The sequence below is a fragment of the Rhinoraja longicauda genome, chromosome 2 (genome assembly GCF_053455715.1).
Source record: "Rhinoraja longicauda isolate Sanriku21f chromosome 2, sRhiLon1.1, whole genome shotgun sequence".
Classification (NCBI taxonomy): domain Eukaryota; kingdom Metazoa; phylum Chordata; class Chondrichthyes; order Rajiformes; family Arhynchobatidae; genus Rhinoraja; species Rhinoraja longicauda.
The window spans coordinates 13128650-13145671 of record NC_135954.1 but is presented as its reverse complement, the minus strand read 5'-3'; the positions used below and the strand labels follow the sequence as shown (position 1 = coordinate 13145671).

General features: G+C 46.8%; 1 protein-coding gene across 4 annotated transcripts in view; it reads left to right on the top strand.

Moving 5' to 3' along the window:
* Nucleotides 1-17022, top strand: part of elmo1 (engulfment and cell motility 1 (ced-12 homolog, C. elegans)) — a 308339-nt gene that overhangs the window by 52732 nt on the left and 238585 nt on the right. For all 4 annotated transcript variants that reach the window (XM_078415056.1, XM_078415031.1, XM_078415048.1 and 1 more), the window contains 3 exons: nt 6386-6541; nt 14393-14433; nt 16510-16582. In XM_078415056.1, coding sequence (XP_078271182.1) covers nt 6464-6541; nt 14393-14433; nt 16510-16582 — 192 coding nt within the window. In that variant the 5' untranslated portion in view covers nt 6386-6463. The remainder of the gene's footprint in view (nt 1-6385; nt 6542-14392; nt 14434-16509; nt 16583-17022) is intronic.

Here is a 17022-nt window from a genome sequence, read left to right as displayed (position 1 = left end):
ATGTCAGGGGGGCGGGACAAAGGAAGGATATAGGTAGAGACAGGAAGATAGAAGGAGATCTGGGAAGGAGGAGGGGAAGGGAGGGACAGAGGAACTATCTAAAGTTGGAGAAGTCGATGTTCATACCACTGGGCTGCAAACTGCCCAGGCGAAATATGAGGTGCTGTTCCTCCAATTTCCGGTGGGCCTCACTATGGCACTGGAGGAGGCCCATGACAGAAAGGTCAGACTGGGAATGGGAGGGGGAGTTGAAGTGCTCGGCCACCGGGAGATCAGTTTGGTTAATGCGGACCGAGGGCAGGTGTTCAGCGAAGCGATCGCCGAGCCTGCGCTTGGTTTCGCCAATGTAAATGAGTTGACATCTAGAGCAGCGGATGCAATAGATGAGGTTGGAGGAGGAGCAGGTGAACCTTTGTCTCACCTGGAAAGACTGTTTAGGTCCTTGGATGGAGATGAGGGGGGAGGTAAAGGGACAGGTGTTGCATCTCGTGCGGTTGCAGGGGAAAGTGCCCGGGGTTGGGGTGGTTTGGGTAGGAAGGGACGAGTGGACCAGGGAGTTACGGAGAGAACGGTCTCTGCGGAACGCAGAGAGGGGAGGGGATGGGAAGATATGGCCAGTGGTGGGGGTCCCGTTGTAGGTGACGGAAATGTTGGTGGATGATTCGTTGGATCCGCTGGCTGGTGGGGTGGAAGGTGAGAATGAGGGGGATCCTGTCCTTGTTGCGAGTGGGGGGAGGGGGAGCAAGAGCGGAGCTGCGGGATGTAGAAGAGACCCTAGTGAGAGCCTCATCTACAATGGAGGAGGGGAAGCCCTGTTTCCTGAAGAACGAGGACATCTCGGAAGCCCTAGTGTTACATGTCCTATAGACAATAGACAATAGGTGCAGGAGGAGGCCATTCGGCCCTTCGAGCCAGCACCGCCATTCAATGTGATCATGGCTGATCATTCTCAATCAGTACCCCGTTCCTGCCTTCTCCCCATACCCCCTGACTCCGCTATCCTTAAGAGCTCTATCTAGCTCTCTCTTGAATGCATTCAGAGAATTGGCCTCCACTGCCTTCTGAGGTAGAGAATTCCACAGATTTACAACTCTCTGACTGAAAAAGTTTTTCCTCATCTCTGTTCTAACTTTCTGCTGCAAGTAAGAATTTCATTGTTCTATCTGGGACATATGATAATAAATCACTTGACTCTTCACCCGAGGAGATCTATGAGATCTTATCTCAGAGTCTTTGGTCCATTTAATCTCTTTCCTTTATCCACTCATCTGACAATCAACACCCCCTCCCCCCCCTCGCCAGTATTCACCTATCATTTACCAAGCTTTGTCCCGCCCCTACCTCTCTACCAGCTTTCTCCCCCCACAACAATCAGACTGAAGAGGGGTCCTGACCCGAATCATTGTCAATCCATGTCTTCGACAGATGTACACAGTTCAGTTCAAAGATACAGCGCAGGCCCACCGAGTCCACACCCGCCAGCGATCCCCGCACATTAACACTATCCTACACACACTCGGGACAATTTACATTTAAACCAAGCCAATTAACCTCCAAAGCTGTACGTCTTTGAAGTGTGGGAGGAATCCGAAGATCTTGGAGAAAACTCCGCAGTCACAAGGAGAACGTACAGATAGCACCCGTAGTCGGGATTGAACCCGGGTCTCTGGCGCTGCAAGCACTGTAAGGCAGCGTCTCTACCACGGCACCATTGTGCCGCCTCAAGGCGCAGTGATAGAGTTGCTGCCCCACAACTCCAGAGACCCACGTTTGATGTGGGGCAGCAACCCTCCCTGTTGCTGTGCCATTGTGCCTGCATGTGTGAGCTATGGAAACAAGAATTTCACCGTGTCATGCACACATGATAATAAAGCAGCATTGAGCCGTTGCTGCATGACCTGCTGAGTTACTCCAACACTTTGCGCCTTTTTTGTTGTTGTAAACCAGCGTCTACAGTTCCATGTGTCTGAAGTGGGATGATTGGTTTTCTTCACTCGGGGGCATTAATGAATACTTTTGCTGTGCAGCATCATTTTCGTGTGATTTCCCATTGGCAGGTTTTGAACTGCAGACCTCAGGTTTGCTGTTTCAGAGCTGCCCGACGCTGCAATGGGAACCATTTATCATTTTAGAAAGTGACTAGACCAAATGGGCCCAAACCTCACCTGCATTGGTGCAGCACCCTCTCCTCCCCCCCCCCTTCCCCCCTTCCCCCTCCCCCTTCTTTCACTTCCCCCTCCCCCACCTCTCTCCACCCCCTCCCCCTCCTCTTCCCTTGCCCTCCCTCCCCACTCCATTCCCTTTAACCCCCCTTATCATCCCTCCTCTCCCCCTCCCTCCCTCCCTTCCCCTCCCTCCCTAGGAGATAGATTTAAACTTTAAAATGTGAATAACTTTAAAAATATAACACCGATTTCAATGAAACTTCTTCCATTAGCACCAAAGGGACGACGGTGAGTAAGGTGGGCCTAAAATTGTCGCGCTATCGTGTACCGTTTTGGCTGTAGTTCAGGAACAAACAAACAAACAAATGAGAATTTTAGTATATAGATTAATTTCTAGGTGATTAGTCACTTGAGTTAAAATATTCTGTTCTTCCAAATAACCCTCCAGCCGCCTTGTTGCTGGGGAATCATTTTGTCCAACCTGCCAATCCACTCTCCCAGTGGTGAGATGACAGACGATCAATTCTCTATTTATACAGCTCCTTTCAAGTTCCCAGTAATCTAAAGTGCTTCACAGTTAAGGGAGTACATTTTGAAGTGTCATCAGTAAAATGTCAAGTAGGTAATAACTAAGCTAATTAATTATTTGCCACAAGTGAAACAATCTTTCACTATTTCCCATCTCGGTTATTGCATAATTTTGAAGAATTGTATTGTGATTAACTATTCTGAAGCAGCCAATTTTTTTTATTGGTGTGTATAAATGGCTCTTAACTGTAGCCTTTGGTTGTTGTTTAAGTCCATTGCTGAGAACCAACGAGGCGCAGAAAAACCGTGTGTGAACTTAGTGTCGCGATGAAACTTTGCATTTAATGCTCTTTCTGTAAATTTGATTTCCTGTTGGTAACACTGCTGGGAGATAAATGGGTGAATGAAATCATTGAAATTGATGCTATCTCATTTCTGCTTGCATGGTGCTGTGTCATGGATGTGACTGTAGTACTTTGTATATTCATTTACATGGGGTCACGGTGGCACAGCGGTAGAGTTGCTGCCTTGCAGAGTTTTCAACGCTGGAGACCCGGGTTCGATCCAGTTGCTGTCTGTACGGCGTTTGTACGTTCTCCCCGTAACCGCGTGGGTTTTATCCGAGATCTTCGGTTTCCTCCCGCACTCCAAAGACGTCCAGGGGTGTAGGTTAATTGGCTTGGTGTATGCGTACATTGTTCCTAGTGTGTGTGGAATAGTGTTATTGTGCGGGGATCGCTGGTCGGCGCCAACTCTTTGGGCCGACTGGCCTAGTTTCCGCGCTGTATCTCTGAAACTAAAACTAAATTTCTGGGGTCTGGACGCCATAGAAAGATCGGTAGCTGAAATTGATGCCTATGTAATCAAAAGGAACAACACCCCATCTTCCACCTTGCAGATTTCTGGACATGTCGTGGAATTCAGCAATTTTAGACAAAAAGCTTTTCCCTGTACCTCGGTACATGTGACAATAAACTAAACTTAACTAGATTATTCACTGACCTAATTGTATCTGAACTGGTCGGGTCTGCTGTGCAGTCATCTATAAGGTGGCTCCGTTTAATTTAGTATAAAGACAGTGTGGAAACAGGCCTGACAATAGACAATAGACAATAGGTGCAGGAGTAGGCCATTCGGCTCTTCGAGCCCACCGAGTCACGCCGACCAGCGATCCCCGTACACTAACACTATCCTATGCACACGAGGGACAATTTACAATTATACCAAGCCAATTAGCCTACAAACCTGTATTTCTTTGGAGTGTGGGAGGAAACCGGAGCACCCGGACAAACTCCACGCAGGTCATGGGGAGAACTTACAAACTCCGTTGAGGCAGCACCATTGTCAGGAATGAACCAGGGTCTCTGGCGCTGTAAGGCAACAACTCTACTGCTGTGGCATCGTGCTGCCCTGTCGTTGTTCTCTCTTTACAGATACTATCTGCTCTGCTGGCCATTTCCAACCTTCTTTTGGCTGCAGCAGCAGTTCTTGTCTGTACCACAGCATTAATGTGCCCTTTCCCGCTCTCTCTGGTTCTTAAAAACCTATTAAATCAAGCTTCCTTAAATAGTGCAATCGATCACCTTGGCAACCCTGACCTCAGCCTCTGAAAAAGCATTTCTAGTGTCCTATTGAGGACATCCCCTTCCTTTTTCAACTCAAAACATTTATTTTCTCTTTCCCAGTTCAAATCCGAGGTCTTTACCCTGAAATATTAAATGTTTCTTTTAGTTTAGTTTAGAGATACAGGACCTCCGGCCCACCGAGTCCACACCGACCAGCGATCCCTGCACATTAACACTATCCTACACCCACTAGGGACAATTTACACTTACACCAAGCCAATTAACCTACAAACCTGTACGTCTTTGGAGTGTGGGAGGAAACCGAAGATCTCAGAGAAAACCCACGCGGTCACGGGGAGAACGTACAAACTCCGTACAGACAGCACCCGTAGTCGGATCGAACCCGGGTCTCTGGAACTGTAAGCGCTGTAAGGCAGCAACTCTACCGCTGCGCCACCGTGCCGCCCTCTTTCGCTTTCTGCCGATGCTGCTTTAACCACATGGAACGTAGAACATAGAACAGTACAGCACAGGAACAGGCCCTATGGTCCACAATGCCTGTGATGAAAATAATGCCGTTAAACTAATCCCCTCTGCTTCCATGTGATACATATCTTTCCATGTCCTGCATATCTATGTGCCTCTCTAAAAGTCTCTTAAAAACCACATTGTATCTGCCTCCAGCACCACCCCTGGTGGCACATTATAGGCACCCACCACTCTGTGTGTTTAAAAAAACAAAACTTGTCCCCCACATCTATATACTAAAACTCTTGTCTGTTTGTTTGTTCCTGAACTAAAGCCGAAACGGTACACGATAGCGCGACAATTTTAGGCCCACCTTACTCACCGTCGTCCCTTTGGTGCCAATGGAAGAAGTCTCATTGAAATCGGTGTTATGTTTTTTAAGTTATTCACATTTTAAAGTTTTAAATCTTTCTTCTTGGGAGGGAGGGGGGAGGGAGGAAGAGGGAGGAGGGAGGGAGAGGGAGAATAAGGGGGGTTGAGGGAGATGGAGTGTGGGTGGAGGGGAAGAGGGGGAGGGGGGAGGGGGGAGAGGGGAGGGAGGGAGGAGAGGGTGCTGCACCAATGCTGGAGAGGTTCGGGCCCAACAGGTCCACTTGATCTAGTCTTCTTTAAGCTTTTCTCCACTCACCTTAAAGCTATACCCTCTAGCCTTTGATATTTCCACCCTGCAAAAATCTGATTGTCTAGCCTATCTATGCCTCATCACTTTATATATTACTATCTGGTCTCCCCTCAACTTCTGATTCTCCAGAGAAAGCAATCCACGTTTGTCCATCCTCTTGACAGCAAATACCCCCAGGCACTATTCTGGTAAATCTCTTCTTCACCTTTTCCAAATCCTTCCTGTAAGTAAGGACCCCTGTCCTGGAGTGACCAAAACTGTACGCAATACTCAAATCCAGTCGGAAGAGACGTCACCTGTCCACGTTCTCCAGAGATGCTGCCTGACCTGCTGAGTTACTCTAGCACTGTGTCCTTTTGTGCTCTACACAAGATGCAGTCCAACCAAAGTTTGATGAGCTGCCACATAACTTCCTAATTCTTGTATCCAATTCCCTGACCGATGGAGGCAGGCATACCATATGCCTTTTTTACCACTCTGTCTACTGTCAGGAAGTCATGGATTTGAACCCCAAGATCCCTCTGTAAATCAATGCTGCTAAAGGCTCTTGCCATTAACTGTGCACTTTTCCCTTGCATTTGTGCTCCCAAAATGCAACACCTTACACTTGCTCGGAATTAGTATTTGATAAAGGGAATGATGTGAATAACATTTAATGCAAGTCCAGTAACGTCCGATCAGAGATAATCCAATGAGGTTGCTAGTAGCTCAGATCTACTCTCCAGTTGGTGGTAGGATGGTTCAGTTGCCTGATAACAGCTGGGAAGAAACTGTCCCTGAATCTGGAGGTATTTTGGGGATGGGACTCCATTATTTTCTGGTACCCCCAGCTTCTGGAGTCTATGATGTCCACACAGGTTGGATTGGTACCTGGTAATTATGAGTTCCGGGGTTTGTGGCTGGAGGTCTGGTTCAGTGAATATATTCAGGCAGTTTTCATCTGCTTCATGCTTTGCTCACTCTTGTGTTTGTTTCAGGATTGGATGAGACTCTGGCCGTTTCCCACACCGAGGCAACTTCTTCTGTTTCCTTCAGTGAGCGTCTAAATCATTAAGATGCCGCCACCGTCGGACATCGTGAAAGTGGCCATCGAATGGCCTGGAGCCTTCCCCAAGTTGATGGAGATCGATCAGGTGAGATCTTCAGTTAGTTTTACACAAAAAATGCTGGAGTAACTCAGCGGGACAGGCAGCATCTCCGGAGAGAAGGAATGGGGGACGTTTCGGGTCGAGACCATTCTTCAGACTGACGTCAGGGGAGTGGGCAGTACAGAGATAAAATGTAGTCGGAGACAGTAAGACTGGTCGGAGAACTGGGAAGGGGGAGGGATGAAGAGAGAGGGAAAGCAAAGGCTACTTGAAGTTAGAGAGGTCAATGTTCTTACCGCTGGGGTGTAAGCTGCCCAAGCGAATTATGAGGAGCTGTTCCTCCAATTTGCCTCACTCTGATAATGGAGGAGGCCCAGGACAGAAAGGTCAGTGTGTGAGATCTTCTGTTAGTTTTACACAAAATGCTGGAGTAACTCAGCGATGCAGGCAGCATCTCTGGACATAAGGAATGGGCCATGTATCAGGTCGAGACCCTTTTTCAGACGTCTGAAACGTAGCAACATAGAAAATAGGTGCAGGAGTAGGCCATTTGGCCCTTTGAGCCAGCACCGCCATTCAATATGATCATTGCTGATCATCCAAAATCAGTACCCCGTTACTGCTTTCTCCCCATATCCCTTGATTAAACTCGCTGGTATTGATGTGAATGGCTGGCAGTGTTTTAAAGGGACAAGTGAATTTCACATTATAAAAAAATTCCTTGCCCTGATATTGCAGGGAATAAAAATAACATTTGGCGGCATTTCATAAGATCATAAGATTATAAGTGTAAGAAAATAACTGCAGATGCTGGTACAAATCGAAGGTGTTTATTCACAAAATGCTGGAGTAACTCAGCAGGTTAGGCAGCATCTCAGGAGAGAAGGAATGGGTGACGTTTCGGGTCGAGACCCTTCTTCAGTCTGATAAAATGTAGTCGGAGTCAGTCTGAAGAAGGGTCTCGACCCGAAACGTCACCCATTCCTTCTCTCCTGAGATGCTGCCTGACCTGCTGAGTTACTCCAGCATTTTGTGAATAAGATTATAAATGGACGGTGTAGAATTAGGCCAATTGGCCCATCAAGTCTACTCCGCCAGTCAATCATAGCTGATCTATCTCTCCCTCCTAACCGCAGTCTCCTGCCTTCTCCCCATAACCACTGACAGCCGTATTAGAGGTTATGGGGAGTTATTCGTTTTGTGCTGAATTCCTCTCTGCCAGAGGAGGCCCATGGGAGAAGCCTTGAGGATATGTTTTGTTTATTTTTTAGTTTGGAGATGCAGTGCAGAAACAGGCCATTCGGCCTACCGAATCCATGCCGACCAGCGATGCCCGCACATTAACACTATCCTACACACACTAGAGAATGATCAGCCATGATCACATTGAATGGCGGTGCTGGCTCGAAGGGCCGAATGGCCTACTCCTGCACCTATTGTCTATTGTCTATTCCGTTAGCCCGAAGAACTAAATCTAACTCTCTCTTGAAGAAGGGTCTTAACCCGAAACGTTACCCATTCATTCTCTCCGGAGATGCTGCCTGTCCCGCTGAGTTACTCCAGCTTTGGATTGTGGGGGGGAAGCTAGCATCTGCAGTTCCTCCCTACACATTTCCATTAGTTTCAGTTTAGTTTTAGTTTAGTGATACAGCGCGGAAACAGGCCCGCCGACCCACTGAGTTCCTGCCGACCAGCGATCCCCCCCATACACCAGCTCTATCCCACACACGAGGGACAATTTACAATTTTACCGAAGCCAATTAACCTACAAACCTGCACGTCTTTGGAGTGTGGGACGAAACTGGAGCACCCGGAGAAAACCCACTCAGGTCACGGGGAGAACGTATAAGCTCAATACAGACAGCACCAAGAGTCAGGATTGGTCCCGGGTCTCTGGCGCTGTAAGGCAGCAACTCTACCACTGCGCTGCCACCTCACCATGCAAGACAAATGGATATTTCGCTTGGGCAGCTTACACCCCAGCGATATGAAGGTTGACTTCTCCCACTTCAGGTAGTCCCTGCTTCCCCTCTCCATCCCCTCCCCATTCCCAGTTCTCCCACCATTCTTCCTGTCTCCGACTACATCCTATCTTTGTCCCGCCCCCTCCCCTGACATCAGTCTGAAGAGGGGTCTCGACCCGAAACGTCACCCATTCCTTCTCTCCCGAGATGCTGACTGACCCGCTGAGTTACACCAGCATTTTGCGCCGACATTCGATTTGATCCAGCATCTGCAGTTTTTTTCCCCCTACAAATGGATCGTGCCTTTTTAAATTGTTGCCAACCTTGGGTTCAGCCTCATTCACTACAGATGTTTGAAATTGAACAGCAGTTGAATGAAGGAGATCCCAATTATTTTCTCTTGGAACATAGGAAGTTGAGGAGTGACTTGATAGAAGTATATAAAATGATGAGGGGCACAGATAGGGTAGGCAGTCAGAATCTTCTCCCCGGGTGGAAATGTTCAGCACTAGAGGGCATGGCTGTATAGGGAGAGGGACAAAGTTTAATGAATATGTGCAGGGCAAGTTTTGTTTGAATGCAGAAAGTGGAGTGACCTTGGAACACGCTGCCAGGCATGGTGGTGGAGGCAGATATAAAATTGGTGTTTAAGAGGCTTTAGGATAGGCACATGGAAGTGCAGGGAATTGCGGGAGATTGATCATGTCCAGGCAGATGAGATCAGTTTAATTTGGCATCAGTCTGAAGAAGGGTCTCGACCCGAAACGTCACCCATTCCTTCTCTCCTGAGATGCTGCCTGACCTGCTGAGTTACTCCAGCATTTTGTGAATAAATACCTTCGATTTGTACCAGCATCTGCAGTGTTTTTCTTATACTAATTTGGCATCATGTTCAGTACAAACAGAGTGGGCCGAAGGGCCTGTTCCTGTGCTGTACTGTTCTATGTTCCAATTACATACACAGAGGGCAGCCACGGTGGTGCACTGGTAGAGTTGCTGCCTTACATGCCACAGTGCCAGAGACCCGGGTCCGATCCTGACCACGGGTGCTGTCTGTACGGAGTTTGCATGTTCTCCCCATGACCCCGTGAGCTTTCTCCGGGTGCTCTGGATTCCCCCCCACAATCCAAAGATGTACATGTTTGTAGGTTAATTGGCTTTGGTAAAAATTGTAAATTGGCCCAAGTGTGCTTAGGATAGTGTACATGTGCGGGGATCGCTGGTCGGCGTGGACTCGGTGGGCCGAAGGGCCTGTTTCCACTCTGTATCTCTAAACTAAACTAAACTAAATCGTCTAAGTCTTCAGATGAAAAATATCAAGTTTTAACCTTGAGGGTTAAACAGATTCCCTGGAAAATTCCCTCTGACTCCTTCAGGTAATTAGAACCAGTTGAGGAGGTCATATGATTGATCTGACACATGACCAGTTGGGTTCTTGCGCCCATTGGTGTCTTTGAGGGGGTTTCACGTAAGAGTGTGTTGAGTCTGTGCTCAAATAGAAGTAATGGATAATGCGTTCAACCTGCCTTTTACGCAACTTGGCAGCCAAGATGATGCAGAGAGAAGTACAGATTACTCCGCAGGTCAGATTACTCGCTGGTATTGATGTGAATGGCTGGCAGTACTTTAAAGGGACAAGTGAATTTCACATTATAAAAAAAATCCTTGCCCTGATATTGCAGAGAATAAAAATAACATTTGGCTTCATCATTACTATGCGGCATAGTAGGGTCTCGACCCGAAACGTCACCATTCCTTCTCTCCTGAGATGCTGCCTGACCTGCTGAGTTACTCCAGCATTTTGTGAATAAGATTATAAGTGATCGGTGTAGAATTAGGCTAATTGGCCCATCAAGTCTACTCCGCCAGTCAATCATAGCTGATCTACCTCTCCCTCCTAACCGCAGTCTCCTGCCTTCTCCCCATAACCACTGACAGCCGTATTAGAGGTTATGGGGAGTTATTCGTTTTGTGCTGAATTCCTCTCTGCCAGAGGAGGCCCATGGGAGAAGCCTTGGGGCTATGTTTTGTTTATTTTTTAGTTTAGAGATACAGTGCAGAAACAGGCCATTCGGCCCACCGAATCCATGCCGACCAGCGATGCCCACACATTAACACTATCCTACATACACTAGAGACAACTAACAATTTTACCAAGCCAATTAACCTACAAACCTGTACAGAAGGCAGTGGAGGCCTAATCACTGGATGAAGTTAAGAGAGAGTTGGATAGAGCTCTGGAGACTAGTGGAATCAAGGGATATGTTGGGCACAGGTTACTGATAGTGGATGATCAGCCATGATCACAAGGAATTGCGGGTCTGGCTCGAAGGGCCGAATGGCCTTCTCCTGCACCTATTTTCTATGTCTCTATGTCTTTGGTCTGTGGGAGGAAACCAGACCTGCAGTGGAAAACCCACGCAGGTCACGGGAGAACGTACAAACTCCGTACAGACAGCACCCGTAGTCAGGATCGAACCCGGGTCTCTGGCGCTGTAAGGCAGCAACTCTACCGCTGCGCCACTGTGCCGCCCATGTCTGGAAGCTGCACTGAGTTCCCAGCACCACTCTGGGAGATTGCGACCTTGATTCTAACTTTCTGTTTGCATTTCTGTGTGAGGATTATTTCTTGGCACATGTTCATGTTTGGATATGTGGATCAGGCTGTGGCTTGAACTCGCGAACTGTCCACAGTTTGTCTTCTGAGGTGGCTTATTTAATGTTTTTTTTAAAAAAATGAATGTATGCAAGATATACTGAAATATGAAAATATGAAAAAATAAATATAAGATTCGGTGTCAGTGTTAAATGTCAAGCGTGAAACTAGTTTTACACTGAAGACAAACTGCTGGAGAGTCCAAGTGCAGAGTCTCGACACAAAACTTGGCCATCCCTCTGCCTTCACCCATGCTATTTGAGTTCCTCCAGCAGTTTGTTTTATTTTTGCTCCAGATTCCAGCATCTGCAGTCTCTTGTGTCTGATTTCATGTTGTTTTTGACTTGGTTCTTCCAAAGCTTCGCTGAAGCAAGTTGGGAGCCAAAATCTCGAGGCAGATAGAAGGAATCTGTGTTGTGTCCAGGGCCTGAGTACCAGGGAGCTTTCCACATGCTCCCGTTTGTCTGCTGCCCAAGAGTACGGCTCTCTCCAGGGAACAGGGCAAGCAGGCAATTTTTAGATTTTTTTAGATTTAGAGATACAGCGCAGAAACAGGCCCTTCGGCCCACCGGGTCCGCGCCGCCCAGTGATCCCCGCACACTAACACTATCCTACACACACTAGGGATAATTTTTACATTTGCCCAGCCAATTAACCTACATACCTGTACGTCTTTGGAGTGTGGGAGGAAACCGAAGATCTCGGAGAAAACCCACGCAGGTCACGGGGAGAACGTACAAACTCCATACAGACGGCGCCCGTAGTCAGGATCGAACCTGAGTATCCGGCGCTACATTCGCTGTAAGGCAGCAACTCTACCGCTGCGCCACTGTGCCAATTGATGGCATCCCACAGTGGATCAGTGGCACTACCCAGCGGTCTTTGTTCTCCCCATCCCTCAGTGCCAGCCTGACTGACCCAAGTCACAATATTACAAATTTACAATTTTCATCATGATATATGATGAAAGAATGGGTCGACTGGGCTTGTATTCACTGGAATTTATAAGGATGAGAGGAGACCTTACAGAAACATATACAATTAAAAACTGAGGTGAGAAGGAACTTTTTCACCTAGAGAGTTGTGAATTTGTGGAATTCTCTGCCACAGAGGGCAGTGGAGGCCAAATCACTGGATGGATTTAAGAGAGAGTTAGATAGAGCTCTAGGGGCTAGTGGAATCAAGGGATATGGGGAGAAGGCAGGCACGGGTTATTGATTGGGAACGATCAGCCATGATCACAATGAATGGCGGTGCTGGCTCGAAGGGCCGAATGGCCTCCTCCTACACCTATTTTCTATGTTAATTCTTAAAGGATTGGACAGGCTAGATGCAGGAAAAATGTTCCCGATGTTGGGGGAGTCCAGAACCAGGGGGTCACAATTTAAGAATAAGGGTAGGCCATTTTGGACTGTGATGAGGAAAAACGTATTCACCCAGAAAGTTGTGAATCTGTGGAATTCTCTGCCACATAAGGCAGTGGAGGCCAATTCACTGGATGTTTTCACGAGAGAGTTAGATTTAGCTCTTAGGGCTAAAGGAATCAAGGGCTATAGGGAAAAAGCAGGCTGAAAGGGCTGAATGGCCTACTCCTGCACCTATTTTTCTATGTTCTTATGAAGTAGAGAAAGATTGTGCTGTCTGCCCAGAACTAACTTCTACTCAAGATAGACACAAATTGCTGGAGTAACTCAGCGGGTCAGGCAGAATCTCTGGGGAAAATGGATAAGCGACATTATGGGTTGGGACCCTTCTTCAGACATCTGAAACGTCACCTATTCAATCTTCTCCAGAGATGCTGCCTGACCTGCTGACTTTAGTTTAGTTTAGTTTAGAGATGCAGCGCGGAAACAAGCCCTTTGGCTCACCGAGTCCATGCCAAACAGCGATCCCCGCACACGATCCTACGCACTAGGGACAATTTACAATTTTTACTGAAGCCAATTAACCTGCAAACCTGCACATCTTCGGAGTGTGGGAGGAAACCGGAGCACCCTGGGAAAGCCCATGCGGCCATAGGGAGAACGTACAAACTCTGCACAGACCGTCCGCAGACTGGATCAAATCCTGGTCTCTGGCGATGTAAGACAGCAACTCCACCGCTGCACTACTCCAGCATTTTGTGTCGATCTTGTGCAGAGGGTCTTCATCTGAAACGTCATCTATCTATTTTCCCAGAGATGCTACCTGACCCGCTGAGTTACTGCAGCATTTTGTGTCATTTTGTGTTTTAGGTAGAAACTGGCATCTGCAGTTCCTTATTATAACATTTTTAATTCTACTCAAGTGGGTTAAGTAGCCTCACGAGTAATTGCCATTGAATGTTAAGTTGACGAAAATGCTTGAAATAATTTGCCAAAGGTGAGGTTAGAATGCACTATAATGGGGTTTGGAGGTAGGGTGAGGATGAGTACAATTGTGTACAGTTTTGGTCTCCTAATCTGAGGAAAGACACTCTAGCCTTAGAGGGAGTACAGAGAAGGTTCACCAGATTGATCCCTGGGATGGCAGGACTTTCATATGAAGAAAGACTGGATAGACTAGGCTTATACTCGCTGGAATTTAGAAGACTGAGGGGGGATCTTATAGAAACATATAAAATTCTTAAAGGGAGAGGCTAGATGCGGGAAGATTGCTCCCGATGTTGGGGAAGTCCAGAACCAGGGGTCACAGTTTAAGGATAAGGGGGAAGTCTTTTAGGACCGAGATGAGAACGTTTTTTTTCACACAGAGAGTGGTGAGTCTGTGGAATTCTCTGCCACAGAAGGTAGTTGAGGCCAGTTCATTGGCTATATTTAAGAGGGAGTTAGATGTGGCCCTTGTGGCTAAAGGGATCAGGGGGTATGGAGAGAAGGCAGGTACATGTCACTGAGCTGGATGATCAGCCATGATCATATTGAATGGCGGTGCAGGCTCGAAGGGCCGAATGGCCTACTCCTGCACCTATTTTCTATGTTTCTATGTTTCTATGAGAGTTGTAAATCTGTGGAATTCTCTGCCTCAGAAGGCAGTGGAGGCTAATTCTCTGGATGCTTTCAAGAGAGACCTAGATAGAGCTCTTAATGATAGCGGAGTCAGGGGATATGGGGAGAGGGAAGGAACGGGATACTGATTGAGAATGATCAGCCATGATCACATTGAATGGCGGTGCTGGTTCGAAGGGACGAATGGCCTACTCCTGTACCTATTGTCTATTGTCTATATTGTGAATAATTACTTCATGAATTTGCTTTTAAATGTTAAAGTATGATTTAGTTTTCCCTGTTATCATTGCAGAAAAAGCCCCTGGCTTCCATCATACGGGAAGTTTGTGATGGGTAAGTACCTTAACAATTTTAGGGTCTGTATCTATGAACCTCAGATCATCCGTCGCTGAAAGAAAATAATTTGGCCAATGCAAGGTATAAAGAAAGACAGCTGCCACGCGAGAGGTCCTTTAATACGTTTTTAAATGAGGGAGAATGAGAAGATAAGAATTTTGGGTTCTACTGGAGATTGCTTAGAGATAGAAAAACTATCTAATCGATATTCATTAACTGAGAAACTAGATCAAAGAAATTGGGAGAGTTTAGTTGTTGATTAAAAAAAAGTAAATCTGCTGCCACTTTATTGATAGAGGTCCGGTTCGAATCATATATAACCTTACTTGAAAATATGTTCTAACTATAGGGATAGTGGTCAGAGGCAGGAACATGCATTGCCAAGGGGCCTGCAAACACCACGGAGCCAGCATATTCCCATGTTCCTGTGATGCTGTTTAGTTTGGGTTTAGATACAGCACGGAAACAGACCCTTCGGCCCACCAGGTCGACGCCAATCAATGATCACTTGTTCACACTAGTTCTGTGTGAAGCATCATAGCGTGGTTTGGGGACAACTCCATAAAGACCGCAAGAAACTGCTGGAAATTATGGCCGCAGCCCAGACCATCATACAAACTTACCTCCCTTTCATTGACTTCATTTACACCTCGCAAGGCCACCAGCATAATCAAGGGCAAATCGCACTCTGGCCACTCCCTCCTTTCCCCTCTCCCTTCTGGCAAAAGGTATAGAAGCTTGAAAACACACCCCTCCAGATTCAGGGACAGTTTCTTCCCAGCTGTGATCAAGCAACTGAATCATCCTAGCATCACAAGAGCTGTCCTGAGCTTCCATCTAATTGGAGACCATTGGACTATCTTTGATCAGACTTTACTAGACTTTATAACTTTATTCACGTTATTCCCTTTATCATGCATCTGTACACTGGATGGCTTGATTATAATACATAGTCAATAGGTGCAGGAGTAGGCCATTCGGCCCTTCCAGCCAGCACTGCCATTCAATGTGATCATGGCTGATCATCCACAATCAGTACCCCGTTCCTGCCTTCTCATACCCCTTGATTCCACTAGCCCTAAGAGCTCTATCTAACTCTCTTTTGAATGCATCCAGTGAATCTGCCTTCACTGCCTTCTGAGGCAGAGAATTCCACAAATTCACAACTCTCTGTGTGAAAACATTTTTCCTCATCTCAGTTCTAAATGGCCTACCCCTTATTCTTAAAATGTGGCCCCTGGTTCTGGACTCCCCCAACATCGGGAACATGTTTCCTGCATCTAGCGTGTCCGATCCCTTAATAATTTTGTATAAGATCCCCTCTCATCCTTCTAAATTCCAGTGAATACAAGCCCAGTCGCTCTATTCTTTCATCACATGACAGTCCCGCCATCCCGGGAATTAACCTCGTGAACCTACGCTGCACACCCTCAATAGCAAGAATGTTCTTCCTCAAATTAGGAGACCAAAACTGCACACAATACTCCATGTATTGTAATCATGTATTGGCTTTCCGCTGGCTGCAACAAAAGCTTTTCACCATATCTATGTAACATACATGTAACAATAAACTAAATTCAAACAGATATTCAGCGTCATACACACGGGAACAGGCCTTTCGGCCCAGCATGTCCATGCTGACCAAAATACCCCATCTACTCTCAGCCCCCCTGCATACGTTTGGGCCATATTGCTCTAAACCTTTCCTATTTATGCACCTGTCCAAAGTGCGGCCTCACCAATGAACTCTGCAACCAATATTTGATGTTGTGCAGGGAAATGGTGGGCCAAAAGGCTTGTATCATTCTGATGCCCGCTGTGGGTCATATTGTGCTGCTATGGAAGGAGGTAATCTGGCCATTATACGTGCAGGAACACATGATGGTGGGGGGTGAAGGTCTATGTCTGCTAGCAGAGGGACAGAGCAAGAGACGAGGAGTCAATAAACGACAGGCTAATACATTTAGAGTGTGAAAAAGCTCTATGATCGTAACATTCTTTTGATTATTATTATTTATTTTTTTGCTGGTGTAATGTTTCCGGAAATTAACTTGTTTTTCTTTTTAAATTAAGCTGGTCTCTACCGACCCCTGAAAACTATGCCCTGCAGTACGCGGACAGCAGAAACTTCTACATTACTGAGAAGGCAAGTCGACACGTTCAAAATGCTCCCTGTGTGTGCGCGTGGTTGCGATCAAGGGATCTTTAATGGAACGTGGGAACTGAAAGAACAAACGGACAGAGTTGAATGGAGGATGTATGTTATTTTCAGTACTGTGCAGAGTAGAGATAGATAGATAAGAAAATAACTGCAGATGCTGGTACAAATCGAAGAAGGGTCTCGACCCGAAACGTCGCCCATTCCTTCTCTCCTGAGATGCTGCCTGACCTGCTGAGTTACTCCAGCTTTTTGTGAATAAATACCAGAGATAGATAGATTGTAGATTAGTACGGGTGTCAGGGATTATGGGGAGAAGGCAGGAGCATGGGGTTAGGAGGGAGAGATAGATCAGCCACGATTGAATGGCAGAGTGGACTTGATGGGCCGAATGGCCTAATTCTGCTCCTATTACTTATGAACATGCT